General features: G+C 39.8%; 1 protein-coding gene across 8 annotated transcripts in view; it reads right to left on the bottom strand.

Moving 5' to 3' along the window:
• The window catches only part of MYO6 (myosin VI), a 145696-nt gene that overhangs the window by 112610 nt on the left and 15577 nt on the right, over positions 1-17509 (bottom strand). For all 8 annotated transcript variants that reach the window (XM_043510540.1, XM_043510542.1, XM_043510543.1 and 5 more), the window contains exons 2-4: positions 15864-16001; positions 6949-7018; positions 455-528 (exon numbers count right to left, since the gene is read on the bottom strand). In XM_043510540.1, coding sequence (XP_043366475.1) covers positions 455-528; positions 6949-7018; positions 15864-15983 — 264 coding nt within the window. In that variant the 5' untranslated portion in view covers positions 15984-16001. The remainder of the gene's footprint in view (positions 1-454; positions 529-6948; positions 7019-15863; positions 16002-17509) is intronic.

Genomic DNA, 17509 nt, shown 5'->3' with positions numbered 1-17509 from the left:
TAAATGTAATTTAGTCAGAATTCATTAAGTATAATTAGGCAATTTGATAGCAATATAAAAGATTAAGATGGTCATCTGAGCTAGAAAGTGTCAAAGGAGGCACCTGTTTGCTTCGTTCAAAAATAATGAAGAAAAAAGAGCCATCTTTGGTAACAGCAGACCTACTGGCAAAGTAACATACCTAAAGGAAAGCAATTTGCTACCATGTAATAAAATAATGAACTAAACAACATACAGAAAGTCCAAATTACCTGATTAACTGACTACTTTTACCCATCTGAATCAGGTGGCACACCAGACTTTCCTAATAAAAAATCCTAACATTCATAAATGCTACAATTATGCTTGGGCATTTATACCCCCTTTTCTGCTATAAAACAAATATTACATAATAAACTGTATAATTACATTTATTTGGCATATTGTACAAGCTAATACACTATGTAATACTTACATAAATTCTGTCTTTACCGTACCGCACTTCGATATTGTGAAGGAGTGTAGCTTCATTTAAGTACATTAGTGAACCTGCAATTTAAAAACCCATACAGTTAATTTGACAAATAACCATCTTAGTATATGATCACTGAAATGAAATTCAGCATTAAGAAGAATTCTGCTTCCCCTCCTCTTTTCTGGCCCATAAGTAGTTTAATCCTGCTGATTTCTTCAAAACCTTTTAAAGGGACACTATCAACTTAAAAAAAAAATATAGTTTTGTCTGGAAAATGTCTACCTACATTTACTGTGACAACAGTAAAAAAAGACATATCAAATATTATTATTTTCTTCTAACATTTAACAAAGAACATTAAAGCATGGAAGTGTCAATCTCTGACTTCACTCCATCAGTGATAGCAGCCCCAAACTCCCTCAATAGCTTTTCCCACAAGCACATTCATGCTTTCCTCCATACTGCCACTTATGGCAACAAACTTCTTGTAAAAATCCATAAAGACACCAACTTATCCTCCTTTAAATCTTTCTCTGCCTTTGTGCATACAGAAAAATGCTAACAGCTAGGTAAAAAGAAAAGGAGTACTTGTGGCACCTTAGAGGCTAACAAATTTATTAGAGCATAAGCTTTGAAGTGAGCTGTAGCTCACGAAAGCTTATGCTCTAATAAATTTGTTAGCCTCTAAGGTGCCACAAGTACTCCTTTTCTTTTTGCGAATACAGACTAACACGGCTGCTACTCTGTAACAGCTAGGTAGTTGCAATTGATAATTCTTAGCATATCCAAGGGGTGATTTTCAAATGTTCACAACTTGGTCAAGGGTGTATTTTCATGATGAGAACAAAAAGCATCCCTCTGATCCCCAGACAATCGTCTTAAATTGCCATATATAAAATCCCTGCTCCAAACTCTGTAGGTGTGCAAAGAAACTATTAGAAAAAAATTTAACAAACAAAACTACCTATTTTTCCTTAACCTCATTGCTGAAAATAGGCAAACCAATTTTCCTGAAAAACTTTAAAAAACCCATCTTGAGAAAGAAAGCCAGCATAGAAAGGTTCATATTGAATGGTTAACGTTTGGCAAAGCTATAAAGAACTGAAAACAGGGCTAACAATGGAAAGTATTAGGCAGTCTTAATTCTAGGGCATCACTACCAGCTCCATCTATGTCAACAACAGCATTATCCCTAAAGCTACTCTGTGAACATCTCCTATGTAGCACTTCCTCAACCTAGGAACTTCCTTTACTTCCTCTATTCATAGTCTTTTTAGTTTCCGGTTAGAATTTCAAACAAAAAACACACACATCCTTACTCTTCTGTTTCAAACAACACCTAAGACTGCTAAACTTTAAAAACAATCAGCAACACAAAATCATCTCTATTATTTCAGTTGGTTTCCTTTGTGCATTTGACAGTACTTTGTTTAGAGTCAAGTTTCACTGTTTTCTTGATAGTCAATTGTACTTTCTGTCTCATGAGCTCTCTAACAACTCTACTGAAGCATTGCTCATGTGCAAGTGCTCACCACACCCTGCAAGAAGACACTGACCCACAAAATGGAAGGAAGTGACCACTGTTTCTGAATTTAGGCCAGGAAGGGCTCTTTTCCCAGGATTCCTGCACAGAAAACCCTGTTTTTTCTTCCTCAACTTTCTGAGACTCAAATGACTCGTTCTTTTTCCAAACATCAGAAACAAAAAGCTTAGTATAAAATGGTACAAGACCCACTACTGATCAGGACCCTCTCGAGCCTTAACTTTATACACCGTTACTCAACATCCCTCTGCAACAAAGCCATCCAGTTCTTATTGCTGAAGGTCAGCCTTCCAAGCTACTTCAAACCACAGAGACATCATAGAAACCCTGAGGCCAGGCTGGCAACTGGTAACTCTCTCTTCATCCTTCTTCTGCCACAATCAGCAACCACAGTCCAACAGACCTTAGCAGTGGACAATGTGAACTTGGCAACAGCGGTGGAGCCCTGTCTGCCAATGCCATTCACTCCCTTCAGCAGTGAAAAATGAATCTGCCTCCTTCCCAAATGTGCCAGACCAGCTTGCAGCAGAAGTAGATTCCCATGGCCACCCTTTCATGTGTACAGCTCCAGCAAGAAGCAGCGCTTCCCTTTCTGGAACCGATCTAAGAGTAACTTGACTTCACATGGCCAGACTCAATCCTATATCTCCAAATAGACCTTGAACACGTGGACTGCTTAGGGAGGTCATCTTTCGCTATGGGAGGATACGAATAGATACTAGCAGAAGGAAAACTCCTTTCCTACACGTCTAAGTCTTCTAAGATAAGGTCAATGAATGAAATACTTAGGCTTTATCCTGAGCAGAAGCTCACTCTGGCCTGCAAATCCCTCATCCTGTTGCTCAACTAATTTCTCTCCTCCTGAGATCACCAGCTGAGGGGTTCTTACTGAACTGGACAATCAGGTACTTAAATTAGATATTGATTTCTCATCCATATGTTCCATCCTATCAAACTTTTTATCCTTTTCCCCTCCAGGGGCATTATACTTGGATGGGGAGAGAAAAATCGGCCAAACAAAACTTTTTTCTACACTCATGGTGAAGTGTCTTCCTCTTCTGATTTCTCCCAGGAGTATAATTCAGATTCTAACCTTGTGGGACAAGTTAATTTCTTGAATATGTGGAGATTTATAATCCCCTGACTATTAAAGAAGAGACCCCTCAAAATGAAAGAAACTATAGTAGGGAACAATTTTCTCCTATTTCTGCATCTTTACAAAATACTGCTAAGTCAGAAAAAGTTCTTTGAAGGGAAGAAGAGAGCAAACTTGGGATCTTTATGAAATTTCTGGCTAAGGATAAAGGATTTTGTTCTGTCCCTAAAATAAATTAAAATCTCTTTTCCCATCAAAGGGTTGTTGCTCCAGTTCAAGGGGTTATTAATTTTGTTTATGAGAAGGTCATGTGATACAGTAACAAAAGCCTTACTAAAGTCAAAATCTATGACAGCTGCTGCTTCCCCCCCTATCCACAAGGTTTCTTATGCTGTCAAAGAAAGCTATTAGGCTGGTTTGACATGACTTGTTCTTGATAAATCCAGGTTGACTGTTATTTTATCACCTTATCTTTCTGGGTACCTAAATTACACTGAATGGTGCATAAGTCCCTGGGTTGTCCTTATTCCACTTTTTATAGATAGGTACTGTATTTGCCCTTTTCCAGTCCTTGGGTATCATTCACATCCTCCACAAGTTCTCAAAGATAATAACTAATGACTCAGAGATCTCTTCAGACAGTTTCTTTCATCAGGCCCTGCCAACCTGAAGACATCTAACTTGTCTAAGTAATTCTTAACTTATCCTATTTTAGAATCAGATCCTACCCCATCTACACTGATGTTCTCTATGTTAGTCACCCAGTCATTGCTAACTTTTTTGCTGAAAACTGAAACACAAAACGCATTTAACAGTTTGACCATTGCTGTGTTTTCTATTATTGTTTTTCCCTCCTCATTAAGTAATGGGCCTACCCAGTCCCTGGCCGTCCTCTTGCTTCCCATGTATTTGTAAAATGTTTTCTTGTTACCTTTTATATTTCTACCTAGTTTAATCTCATTTTGTGCCTTGCTCTGTCTAATTTCATGCTTGTTATTGGGTTTTTTTATGTTCATCCTTTGTAATTTGACCTAGTTTCCGCTTCTTGTATGACTCTTTTTCGAGTTTCAGGTCATTGAAAATTTCTTGGTTAAGCAAGGTTGGCCTTTTACCATATTTCCTATCTTTCCTATGCATTGGGATAGTTTGTGCCTTAAAAGAGACATTAAAAAAACAGCAAACTCTCCTGAGCTCTTTTTTCCCTTAGACTTGCTTCCCATTGGATCTTACCTACCAATTATCTGACTTTGCTAAAGTCTGCCTTCTTGAAGTCCATTGTCTCTATTCTGCTGTTTTCTTCCTATCATTCCTGAGAATCATGAACTCTATCATTTCATGTTCACTTTCACTCAAGTTCCTCCCTGTTTGTCCGTATCAAATCCAGAATAGCCTTTTTGATAGTCACTGTCTCAGTCTTCTGTAATAAAAAGTTGTCATCAATCCATTCCAAGAACTTGTTGGATAATCTGTGTCATGCTGTATTATTTTCCCCAACAGATGTCTGGGTAGTTGAAGTCCCCCATCACCATCAAGTCCTCTGTTTTGGAAGATTTTGTTATTTTAAAAAGGTGTCATCCATCTCTCCTTCCTGGTTAGTTGGTCTATTGTAGCACCCTATATTACCCTCATTTTTTACTGTTTCTATCCTTAACAGAGTCTTTCAACAAGTCTGCCTCCCACTGCTATCTCAACAAGGATGCTTCCTCTTTCTCCTCCACACTGCCTGGGCACAAGCAGGGAGGCACTGAAGGCACACGAGAGACAATCAGCTCCCAACATTCACGATAAGAAATTTTAGGGAAAGTACTGCTCATCCTTTGCAGCCCAGGGATGAAGCATGCTCACTTGCTGTGGAAATAGCTCAATGTGCAGTCCAGGCAACGGTTAGGAGATGTGTAGGGATGGAGCATGCTCACTGCAGATGGAATCTTTGGAGAATTTAGTTGCCAAATTCCAACAAGTCTCTATTGAGTATACAAGAGGTCACTATGTCAATGTGGGCAGCCACAAACCATGACACATATTGTTGAGGACTGCAAAATGACTCAACTTCCTAGAGGTCTTCATGCCTTTAACATTGTTGATAAGAAGCTGTGGCTTGGCTTGACCAGATTGCATATGCCAAATAAAATAAATAACTAAATAAATATGATAATTTATATTTAGATGCTTATAACCCAACCAAATTGGGGCGGATTTTCACAGAGATGGTAAAATGCACATCCCTGATACCACGGGGTAACCTCCTTACAAAACATCAAGTTCCTATTCCAAAAAACTGAGGTGGTGGAGCATCTCAATGCAATGGCAGTGAACAATTTTTTTTAAAAACACAAGCAAAGTATTTTTCCCTAGCCTTGTTCTCAGAAACTGCTCAATTATTTGACACTTTAAAATCAATCAATAAATAAAAATAAGCCTGACACAGACACCTAGCACGGAAAATTTCAGCCCAAATAGTTAAGAGTTTGGCAAAATTATAAGCAACTGAAAAGACAACCTTCTAACAGAAAATGTTAGCTACAAGTTCTGCCTATAATGACCCTATACTGTACATGATATCAAAAGTTTTAAGTCTTGTTTTCCTCATTGTTGCAGAGTGGCTACATATCTAGCTTCAGTCACAGGAAGTAGATGCTATTGCTTTCAACGGGACTTGTGGTCCTAAGTCATGTAGTGTTTTTGAAAATCTCACCCTCTATGTATTTTATATTAAGAACAGCAGAAGCTAGTTTTGGTGACCATGTAAAAGGCAATCTCAAACGTTCAGGCCAACAGTCCCTGGGAAACAAAATTTAAAACGACAACTTCTTCAGGTTTTCTCCCCCCCCGCCCCCAAAAGGAAATAAGCCACACTGCAGACAGATTAGATTGCATAAGCCAACAACAAAATTCTAGCCACGGCTGCCAGTTTAAAGGAGGAGGAAAAGTACAGAAGCGTACAATAGCCTTAACATTTTGGGTATACAGCATCCCTCTTCCATTAGTACCCCCAAACTTGAGTACTGTCTGACAAAACAGGTAGTTAGTTTTTCAACACATATCAAAAGATTGAATCAAGCCCTGTATTGCTGCATGTAGTTCACTCTACTGTCCATTAAAGAATTGTGTCACTACTGTACTATGACGCATATGCGATTTAACATCTGTAAATCAAATTGACACGAGTTTTGTTACAGTTTTATAACAGTACTGCAGCTCACACACGGGAATGAAACATTCTCCTTTTGCATGTTCTTTTGAGAAGTGAGAACAGCAACACATATAAGATACAATTACCTCTTAAAATTGGTTTAGACATAGGACACATTAATGCAGGGGTCTCAAACACATGGCCTGCGGGGTTATTTCCTGCGGCCGCCAAGCACCCCTCCCTCCCTGCTCCCCCTCCCCCGAGCGTGCCACAGCCCCGCTCCTCTGACTACCTCCAGGCACTTAGCGCTTTCCAGGAAGGAGCGGGGAGCCATGTGCTCAGGGGAGGAGGTGGAGAAGAGGGAGGGCAGGGGCGAGGATTTGGGGAAGGGGTTGGAATAGGGGAAGGGAGGGAGCGGAGTTGGGGTGGGGACTTTGGGGAAGGGGGTTGGAATGGGGGTGGGAAGCAGTGGGAAGAGGTAGAGTGGGGGCGGGATCAGGGGCACAGAGTGTCAGTGATGCGGCCCTCGGGGCAATGTACTAGTCCTCATGTGGCCCTCCTGGTGATTCGAGTTTGAGATCCCTGCATTAAATGGATCTTTATTGCTATAAATATTACGTGCAACTTCAAGCAAACAAACAGAGAAAAGTAGAAATCTGGTTACAAAACAAATGGATCCTTGCTATTATATATACACACACACTTTAAAATACAGTACTTACAATTATCCTCCACATCCTTTTTACTGTCCTCTTCTGCAGGAAACACTTGGTTGATAACAGCCAGAAAAGTCTGTCAGATAAAAACATTGATATTTTCAGAATTTAAACTGCAGATGGGAAAGCAGCTCTAAGATATTGTGAGCTATGTTTTAAATAAGTATATTATTTGTGTTAAGAAAAAGTGAAAATTTGCCATTTCCATATTTTACCATGGCAGGTTTTAGTTTGTTCACCCAACCACTGCAACAATTTACTTCTTCTTCAGTTGCTCCTAAGGACACTGATCAAGGATTTGGGCCTCATCATAATAGGTATTGTACAAACAAAGATATATCCCTGATCAAGAGCATTTACCATTCTCGGATTTAGACAAATGGAGGGATGCTAATGGTAAAGATAGCTGCATTAAAGTAATCGTAGTCTTTACTTTACTACCGCTACTAATACTTAGGGATCTATAGATGAAAAATGCTAAGTGCTTTAAAGGTAAGCACTATCCCCACATATTTAGATACTTCAGTGATGGGCATTACAGAAAACAGTAACACAGTTATATGTATTTTATTTCAAAAGGAAACAGACTCAAAAAATGGGACTTATTCAGAGTTATACAGCAAGTCAATAGCAGCTGCAGGAATAAGATCCAAGGCTCCCGATTCCTACCATAGTACCCTCAATCATGCTTCAGTACTCCTAGCCCATTTAAATACATTCCCATTTTAAAATACACTATATTAGCTATATAAATAGTAAAACAGTATATTCTGTGAAACACTGACTTCTGATTTTACAAGCACTTCCTTTAATTCTGTATTTCAGTTACAAAAGAAAACCACTTAGGCAGTGTTCATCACTCACTGGAACAAAAAGCAAATTTGTCTCTTTAATACTCCAGAAATTATAATTTTTAATTTTTTTAAAAAGGAAAGAGAAACATGCAAGAATAGATCTATCAGAGTATCCACAGTGTACAAACATCTATTGCATTTTTTAACAAAATTACACACTTTTGTTCAGACATTTTATCTGGGTCTATACAGCATGCACAGGTTATTTACATTAGAGAATTGTAGCTATCTATGAATGAACCTTGTTGTATCAATTAATGTTATAGCTGCTATGCTGTAGCAGCTGCTATGCTGCTACAAAGATAATTTCCAAGAGAAGATGGGGATTAAGGCAGTGAGATTCGTCTACTTTATCTAAAATGACAAAAGACAAGCAACAAGATCTTTGTCTATCATAAGTAATGATCTTAACATTTTAAGCAAGTTTGTCTATTTAAAACTTTGCTCAGTGAGACACCCTCATGATAAATATCTTGTTTTCTGTAGCAGTCTAAGACACCCCTCTTACTTCAGTACAATAGAAACAATACAGTGTAGGTCACACAATCTAAAATTGCACACAGCATTAAGCAGCCACTTTTGAAGTGGCAGGTTTCTTAAACTGAAGTATTGAAGCATCTATAAACTAAGTGTTGCCAGTTGGAAAATAGTAAAAAAGCTTCCATGATTTCCTTCCCTAGTATAGCAAAAAGAAAAGGAGTACTTGTGGCACCTAAGAGACTAACAAATTTATTAGAGCATAAGCTTTCATGAGCTACAGCTCACTTCATCGGATGCACGACTAACACGGCTGCTACTCTGTTCCCTGGTATAGGAGACTCTTCATGGGTTATACACTCCTTGTCCTGACACTCCCTTTTTTTTTTTTCCTCCTACCTCTCAGTGTTATGTGCTAAAACATTCTAAAGAAGGGGCTACACATTGCCTTGGAGATGGTCAGAATCTAGATTAGCCAGACCTCCTTGGGAAATCTATATAGTTGCTAGATACAAAATGTTGTTCAGTGAAGCATGTTGCAGCCATAGAGAGCCCTTTCATAGGCAACACATGGCCAGGGGGAGGAATATACAGGATCAACTGCCTCCTCCCCCAGATTTCTGCTTGGTCTCCTGGGGGAGGAGGGGTGGAAAGGGCTCCCCCCGCAGCACACTCAGCCCCTGTCCCTGGCAGCTGAGCCAGGAGCAGAAGGGGCAAGACCAGTCACTTTTCATGCAGACCACTCTGGTTCGCTGCTCTGTGCAGTCCAGCAACTGCCTGAGAGAGCCTGGCTGAGGCGGCAGCAGCAGGCTAACCCCCTCCCAGACCCGGCTGCTGGGGACAGGGGCCGAGTGAGCTGGAATCCCCTCTCTCTCCCGGCATGTTTCCTTTCAGCCTGCTTGAAGCTTGGGGGCAAAACCAGTCCCATCAGTCACTGGTAGCAGAGAACTACTCAGCCTCCTGAAATTCTCCCCAGTTGAAAACTTTCACAGTCAGAAAAAATTGAAATCTACTTTCCTAAATTACAGATTATGTTAAATATACTTTGAAGGAAAAGCACAACAATTTCTCTTATTGAGAGCATTGTAAATCCCACATAACAAAAACAAACAAAAAAAACAAAACAAAAACCACAAGTGTCAATTTCCATCTCTATCCTGGATGATCTATTTGTCTCCAGGGTAGGACAGAACTGAGCACTTAATTACCCAAAGAAAGGAAGTTTTCAGGAAAGCATAAACACAGTTTTCCGTTTCTCTTCATGCTCATGTCCACAAATCTATTAAAATGGAGTTTTCATAGCTGTGTGCCTCCAGGATGGGAAGCACGATCATCCTTTAAATGTGGAAAACCAAAACAAGGACATGCATCTGACGAAGTGGGTATTCACCCACGAAAGCTTATGCTCCAATACATCTGGTAGTCTGTAAGGTGCCACAGGACTCTTTGCTGCTTTTACAGATCCAGACTAACATGGCTACCCCTCTGATACAAAACAAGGTAAATACTCTGTACAAATACCTCCTCCACCAAACCATGGGCACTAAGGCATGGATAAGACTTCTGCCAAAAAAACAAAAATGGCATTGACTAAGACTGAATGACCAATATGCAGAAGTTGGTGAACTTCTGCTTTGTTGGCCATCTAGCAGGTTTCTATATTAGAGATATGAAAACACTGTCCTCAGATTTTCAGCTCCTAAGTACTGGACTATGATACTTAACCAAAGGAGGAATAGTCTCGAATGTACTTAGGAAATGAATGCTGTGACAATTTTGAGGACTGAATTAAAAGTATAAATATTGGGTCCTGTTAGAGGAAGCTTCCAACTTCAAATTAAAAAAACAAAAGCAAAAACGTGTCTGATTGGAGATAGTAGCCATTAGGAGTCCTACTTTAATGGATAGGAAGTGTAACATTACCTTCTGCAGAGAGGTTCACTCTGGGTAGTGCTCTAAGGAGCAGAATGAGGTTCCAAGGCCATGCTCTATGACCTCGTAGGGCTGGAATAAAAGCAATGCCCTAAGGAAGCATTTAACGTTGAGATTTTTATAAAACTTCCTTTTCGTTAACATTTTAAGAACATTAGGCTACAGAGCCTTTACCTTTTTGCTTCAACATTTATACACCCACAACAAAGCCTTCCAGTAGAAACTCAAGGTTGCATGTCACTGGTATATCATTGTAATAAATATGGACTGCAGCAGGCCGTAGAATAAGCTGTATTTGTTGCCTTCTCCTTTGGGGTCCCTGAAAGCAATAATCACTTAATTCAAGTATTTATTGTCAACAAGTTTGGTCTCTGATGGATTACCGGTCTTGCATTAGCTCACCTCCTCTGTATGACAGAGGCATCCAAGGAGCCAACACTAGATTACAACTCTCGGGCTTGATTAACCTCTTTAGCCAGAAAGGTCTAAGGACCTTCCCTGGCACCATGTATTTGTGTTTGCCCTGAATCCAAGATACTCCAGGAACCACATCACTCCATATTTCAGAGTAGCAGCTGTGTTAGTCTATATTCGCAAAAAGAAAAAAGAAGGGCTTGTGGCACCTTAGAGACCAAGAAATTTATTTGAGCATAAGCTTTCATGAGCTACAGCTCACTTCATCGGATGCATTCAGTGGAAAATACAGTGGGGAGATTTATATACACAGAGAACATGAAACAATGGGTGTTACCATACACACTGTAACGAGAGTGATCAGGTAAGGAGAGCTTTATTCAAGCCTAAGTTAATTGTATCCAGTTTGCAAATTAATTCCAATTCAGCAGGCTCTCGTTGGAGTCTGTTTTTGAAGCTTTTTTGTTGAAGAAATGCCACTTCTAGGTCTGTAATCGAGTGACCAAAGAGATTCAAGTGTACTCCGACTGGTTTTTGAATGTTATAATTCTTGACATCTGATTTGTTCCCATTTATTCTTTTATGTAGAGACTGTCCAGTTTGGCCAATGTACATGGCAGAGGGACATTGCTGGCACATGATGGCATATATCACATTGGTAGATGCGCAGGTGAACGAGCCTCTGATAGTGTGGCTGATGTGATTAGGCCCTATGATGGTGTTCCCTGAATAGATATGTGGACGCAGTTGGCAACAGGCTTTGTCGCAAGGATAGGTTCCTGGGTTAGTGGTTCTGTTGTGTGGTTGCTGGTGAGTATTTGCTTCAGATTGGGGGGCTGTCTGTAAGCAAGGACGGGCCTGTCTCCCAAGATCTGTGAGGGTGATGGGTCGTCCTTCAGGATAGGTTGTAGATCCTTGATGATGCGTTGGAGAGGTTTTAGTTGGGGGCTGAAGGTGATGGCTAGTGGCGTTCTGTTGTTTTCTTTGTTGGGTCTGTCCTATAGTAGGTAACTTCTGGGTACTCTTCTGGCTCTGTCAATCTGTTTCCTCACTTCAGCAGGTGGGCACTGTAGTTGTAAGAACGCTTGATAGAGACCTTGTAGGTGTTTGTCTCTGTCTGAGGGGTTGGAGCAAACGCAGTTGTATCATAGAGCTTGGCTGTAGACAATGGATCGTGTGGTGTGGTCACAGCAATCAGTAGGTTTCCGGTATAGGGTGGCGTTTATGTGACCATCGCTTATTAGCACCGTAGTGTCCAGGAAGTGGATCTCTTGTGTGGAATGGTCCAGGCTGAGGTTGATGGTGGAATGGAAATTGTTGAAATCATGGTGGAATTCCTCAAGGGCTTCTTTTCCATGGGTCCAGATGATGAAGATGTCATCAATGTAACGCAAGTAGAGTAGGGGCATTAGGGGACGAGAGCTGAGGAAGCGTTGTTCTAAGTCAGCCATAAAAATGTTGGCATACTGTGGGGCCATGCGGGTACCCATAGCAGTGCCGCTGATTTGAAGGTATACATTGTCCCCAAATGTGAAATAGTTATGGGTGAGGACAAAGTCACCAAGTTCAGTCACCAGGTTAGCCATGACATTATCGGGGATACTGTTCCTGGACAGCTTGTAGTCCATCTTTGTGTGGAATATTGGTGTAGAGGGCTTCTACATCCATAGAGGCTAGGATGGTGTTTTCAGGAAGATCACCAATGGATTGTAGTTTCCTCAGGAAGTCAGTGCGTCTCGAAGATAGCTGGGAATGCTGGTAGCATAGGGCCTGAGGAGGGAGTCTACATAGCCAGACAATCCTGCTGTCAGGGTGCCAATTCCTGAGATGATGGGGTGTCCAGGATTTCCAGGTTTATGCATCTTGGGTAGCAGATACAATACTCCTGGTTGGGGTTCCAGGGATGTGTTTGTGCGGATTTGTAAATCTCCCCACTCTATTTTCCACTGAATCCATCCTATGAAGTGGTCTGTAGCTCACGAAAGCTTATGCTCAAATAAATTTGTTAGTCTCTAAGGTGCCACAAGTCCTCCTTTTCCTTTCACTCCATGTGTTTGCTTCAGTTTTCTCTGTCATCCAGAACCCAGGTCAGAAAAATTGTCCAGGAAGAGACACGTGAATTTTCTTCTTTTCTAAAGGCAGTATAATTGCTACTAAGATCCTGGAGAGAGACCTTGGGAGTGCATGTAAAATAGTATGGTAATATTTGAAGTTGGGAAAAGAAAACAGATGTCATCCATTCGCAAAACATTAGGATTGTCTGAGGATAATAAAATGGGAATGCTTTGAAGACAAGCCTCCATTCAGAACTTACTTAGATGTTTCAGACAGGGCTCTGCTCTGCTTGTCCCCAATTCTCTGAGGCTAGAAATAGCATTAGGAGCAGGTGGCAGTATTCCAATCTGAAGTAGATTTTGGATTACTTCATTCATGTCATGGTCTTTCCAGGTTGCTGAGACTGGGAATGGGACAAAGTTGCTCCTGAAATTTTTGCACAGCTTTATAAGGTCCCTCCTCACAAGTGCCAGTGAGCTCATTTGATCAAAGTTATAGGTAGCCCTTTTGCTCCCAAATTGAGAGAGCCTGGCACCAATTTAGGGTCTAACTCCAGACAGAGCCATTTGGGAGATAGCTCTGAGGCAATAATGAGCAGCTAATGACCCTGTTACCACTTGCAAAGAGGTATTTTCTCCTATGTACTTCACAGACTGCTTCAACTTGTCACATGACTTGTATTCCTTTCCATAGTGTGTGTCAGGAGTCACGATCATAAGTTGACTTTTCTGTTGGCTCTGAATAGCCACAGCTTTCCATAAAGTTTATTGTACCACTAAGATAGCTCAGAACTGATTTCCCTGAGTATTTGATCCCAAGAACCAAAGCCCCATATAGCTGCATGAAACATATTTGAATGACATTTTTTTATTCTTCTCTTTCCAAAGAGAAGTCTGTACGACATACAATTTTTAGGCCAAGAGGCACCATACTCACAATACTGTCCACCCATGCTAGTATTGCTTGTGAAAGCACATAGAGTTACTTAGGAATCAGATAACAATTCACGTGTGTTTGTTTATTCATTCTTGCTGGCCTGATATTACCTGAGAGTTTACATGGCGAAGCAGGGGCTGAGATAATGCCTGCCTGGATTGGGCTGCCAGTGACGTGCCCACATATTGAGGAGGCCACTCTTTCAGGTAAAAAAAATCTCCCACAATTAGAAATTCTGAGTCCCTGCCCCCTGTGGAAAATACTCCCATCTTTGGTAATGATACCAAGTTAAATATTGACCAGTGCACACTGAGGAAACTTCTGGCCTTAAAGAATGAAAGCCGGCAGAGGGTGTGGTAGAAAGAAAAGAAAAACAGTGAACCAAGAGGCCCCACAAGGCCTTCTGGTTCCTCCGCATTTACTTTCATCTGTGAGGGGAAGAGGTGGTGGTGCTGGCAAGGTATAAAATCCTGCAAGCTTGGAGCAATAACCTGGATATTAGGGTACTGTGTCCCACAGCAGCCACTGAGAATGATGGTCAATAATTTAGGGCATGATCTGCAGTGCCAGCTGGAGCCAACAGCCTAATGCTTTTTCAGGCTTATAGGAATGACAAGAAAACCCTATTAAAACTTTCCAGGGTAGATGAGAAAGGATATATAGATAATTTGTCTACATCATTTGCAGACTTCTTAAGAGTAATTTCACAGTACGCAGTACACTCCAACCTGAAAGTTCTAGTTCTGGCACCAAGGTATAAACAGGCTGAGGTGCCCATTGTATCTATCTGTGGCTCTTACCATGATGAAGAATGACATCAGATGGCATTACACTTTGTTTATATTTTTATCAAGCAAAGATGACCAGCTTACTATTTAGGTTTCTTCCTAAGATATATACCCATGTCCCCCAGAAAAGGGACGTCTGCTCTGTCACCTCTTGACCTGTGACTAAATTCCCTGCAACTGTCAATATGAGAAAGTTGATGTGAAAATGAGGGTATTGTCCTTTCCTACAAATAAGTTGTAATGAGGGGGAACTTGTTGAAAATTACATACACTTTAAGTAATCTTCAGAAACACCAAAACATGAAGACTTTAAAACACAGCTGCTACCACTCGTCAGTAAAATGTAAAAACATTACTTGTTGGCTATCTGAACTAAAATAACTGGGTAGCACAAGATTTCTTATAATACAAAGATATTCTCTGTCATAAATTGATGTTCAACTTAAGACTATTGGATATGAATAACATCGTGAAAACTCAACCAATTTGAAAGTTCATAGTCAGGACAAGGAATACATCTCATCTTCAACATTGAATTTAGCCATTGCACCGAATTAAGTGAGAACCATCACAAAAATATATTCCAAAGAGCTCTTTATGGTTTGAGATCATATTACTTTTGATGTCATCTGGAGGAGACTGACGAAATGTAAACTATTGCTACTAAATTCCTTAAATTACTCCTAAAAAAATGGTTTCCCCCAGCACCACGGGTTATTCTTCATTTACTAATGTTTCCCTCACCATAAATGCAGTGGGGTTTTTTATTTACAAGTTTTAGATTTTATCTTTAGTATTCGGGGTTTCCTGAGGTACAAAGACCCAAGTTAGTGATAGTCATATCTCACTAGTCTTAACACATCTGAGAGTTGAGACACTATGGTTTCAAATTAATTATTCAGGATCCTTCAGAGTTACCTATCAGGTAACATAATGCTTTCAGACATTTATGAAGTGTCCTCAAAAAATATTTTTCCCTTATAAAATTAATTCTACTGAACTGTAAAGCTAGAGGAAAGAGTGGGGAAAATCTGACAATCAATACAACCAAAATTTGTGTTTATAATTCATCCTAGATTTCTAACAATTATGAAAGCAAACATGGGGGGGGGGAGGAAATGGAGGCATTATCTCTAAGACAGATCCTGAGCCAGTCTCAATATGGGAAAAGTAACACTGCATAGAAAGATACACACATATTCAGTTACTTACTATAGATACTTCAGACAAATGGAAATCTGACAACCAGAAACTGTGTGCTTCTTGCCAGTGGGAAGCCAGTATTGCAGAATACAATATTATGATCATTTTTCTTTGTACTGAGGAAGCTAAGGCAAAGGAAATGTTAAGTGAATTGCTCAAGTCAGACAAAGCGGAGATTAGAAATTGACTCCCATTGTTGTGCTCTATGCATAGAACTATGTGATGGTATAGTTCTTTAAGGATTCCTTAATCCCTTTCTTACCTTGCCTTTCTGGTTTAACGGTTCAATAGTTAAGCTGTCAGGGCCAATATCCACGATATTCCCCATCTGAAACCCATCAGTTGGGTGGGGAGCCCAAACAGGCTTCCCGTCCTCCATCATTGGAGCTATTAACTATTCCTGTAAGAAAAAAAAAAACTCTATAAAAATCTGACCAACTGTATAGGAACTTTAATTTGTTATTTTTAATCCAAACAGTGTATATAAAATGAGAACATGAAACACTGATTTCTAGTATTAAGTAGTTACACCCACATGTATGCCTTATTGATTAAAGAACTTTGACTGTAATCTCCATCCAAATGCTCTTTGGAAACAGTTTTAGATTATGTCTTGAATTCAAAATGCACCATTTGTTATGCAAAAACACAGGCATCTGAAAAGGCTAAAGATCTAAGGCCAAAATTTTCAAACTTGGATTCCTAAAGTTAGGCACCTAAACAAGTGCTTAATTTACAGAGTTACTCACCACATACAAGAGCAACTGAATTAAATAGGAATTTTGCCTGGATTTGGACTTTCTGAATAGGCCCAACACAATATTTTTATATACCGAATTAATCTTCATTCTGGATAACTACTTTAATACTAGATAATTTCTATTATATAGATTATAAATCAGATTTGTGGATTCCACCAAGTCTGACACACAGGTCCATTTCGGTTGCCAGTTTCTTCCTTTCCACTCAACACACATTAAAGAGATACGCTTCAGTCATCTCTAGAGCTTCAGAGTTTGTAAAAATACACTTCTGGATATGATCTACTCTTTGGCCATTATCCAAAAATAACCTGCTAACCAGTAATCATTAAACTGGAAACAGACTTCAAATAAACATATAAAAACACCCATGAAGGGTACGAAAGTACACCTTAAATGGAAGGATAACTCACAAATTTTTCCCTTCCCACCCTCTTGAATTAGAGCAGTGGTTTTCATGTCTAAGACTTCCAAAGGGGTCTGCACCTCCAGCTGAAATGTTTTAGGGGTCCACAAATGAAAAAGATTGAAAACAACTGGGTTAGAGGAACTTCTATACCTGTAACTTTCAGAGACCACTGTGAATAACTGTTATGTGCAAAAAGGGAGAAACTTATATGTAGGAGATCCTCTCCCACTGGCTAGTGGCACAGCCCCAAAGAACATATTTATGCAAACATTATTTACCTCTAAAAGTCAATTATTTTAATAACTTTGAAAAAACATCTTTACATCTTACAAACATTCAATCACCACAAACAGCTGTTAAAAATTGTATACATCTTTGGTTTTAATTACACTCAGTATTTGAAATTATATTCAAACATATCTCTAAGTGTCCCCATGATATAGAAAGTTTCACCTAATTATAGCACAACAGTCTCATTTCTCAGATTCCACTACCATTAGAGGACATATTGAAATATAATGCATCTAGGAAGTTAAATTTGTAATATTACAGTAGTGACCAAAATGTGCTGAGCATAGTAGACACACAGGAAGGCATCCCTCAACTTACATCTGAAGACACAGAGCAGATGAAATAGGACAGAGGAAATACAACATACAAAATAATCAGGGTAGTTGGTGACTGACATATTTAGTCACTTCCATGTTTTGTTTTTCTCCAGAATACTGAACCTATCCC

Source organism: Dermochelys coriacea, chromosome 3 (assembly GCF_009764565.3).
Source record: "Dermochelys coriacea isolate rDerCor1 chromosome 3, rDerCor1.pri.v4, whole genome shotgun sequence".
NCBI classification, from domain to species: Eukaryota; Metazoa; Chordata; order Testudines; family Dermochelyidae; genus Dermochelys; species Dermochelys coriacea.
The sequence above is the reverse complement of the archived record's forward strand: the minus strand, read 5'-3'. Positions and strand labels throughout refer to the sequence as shown.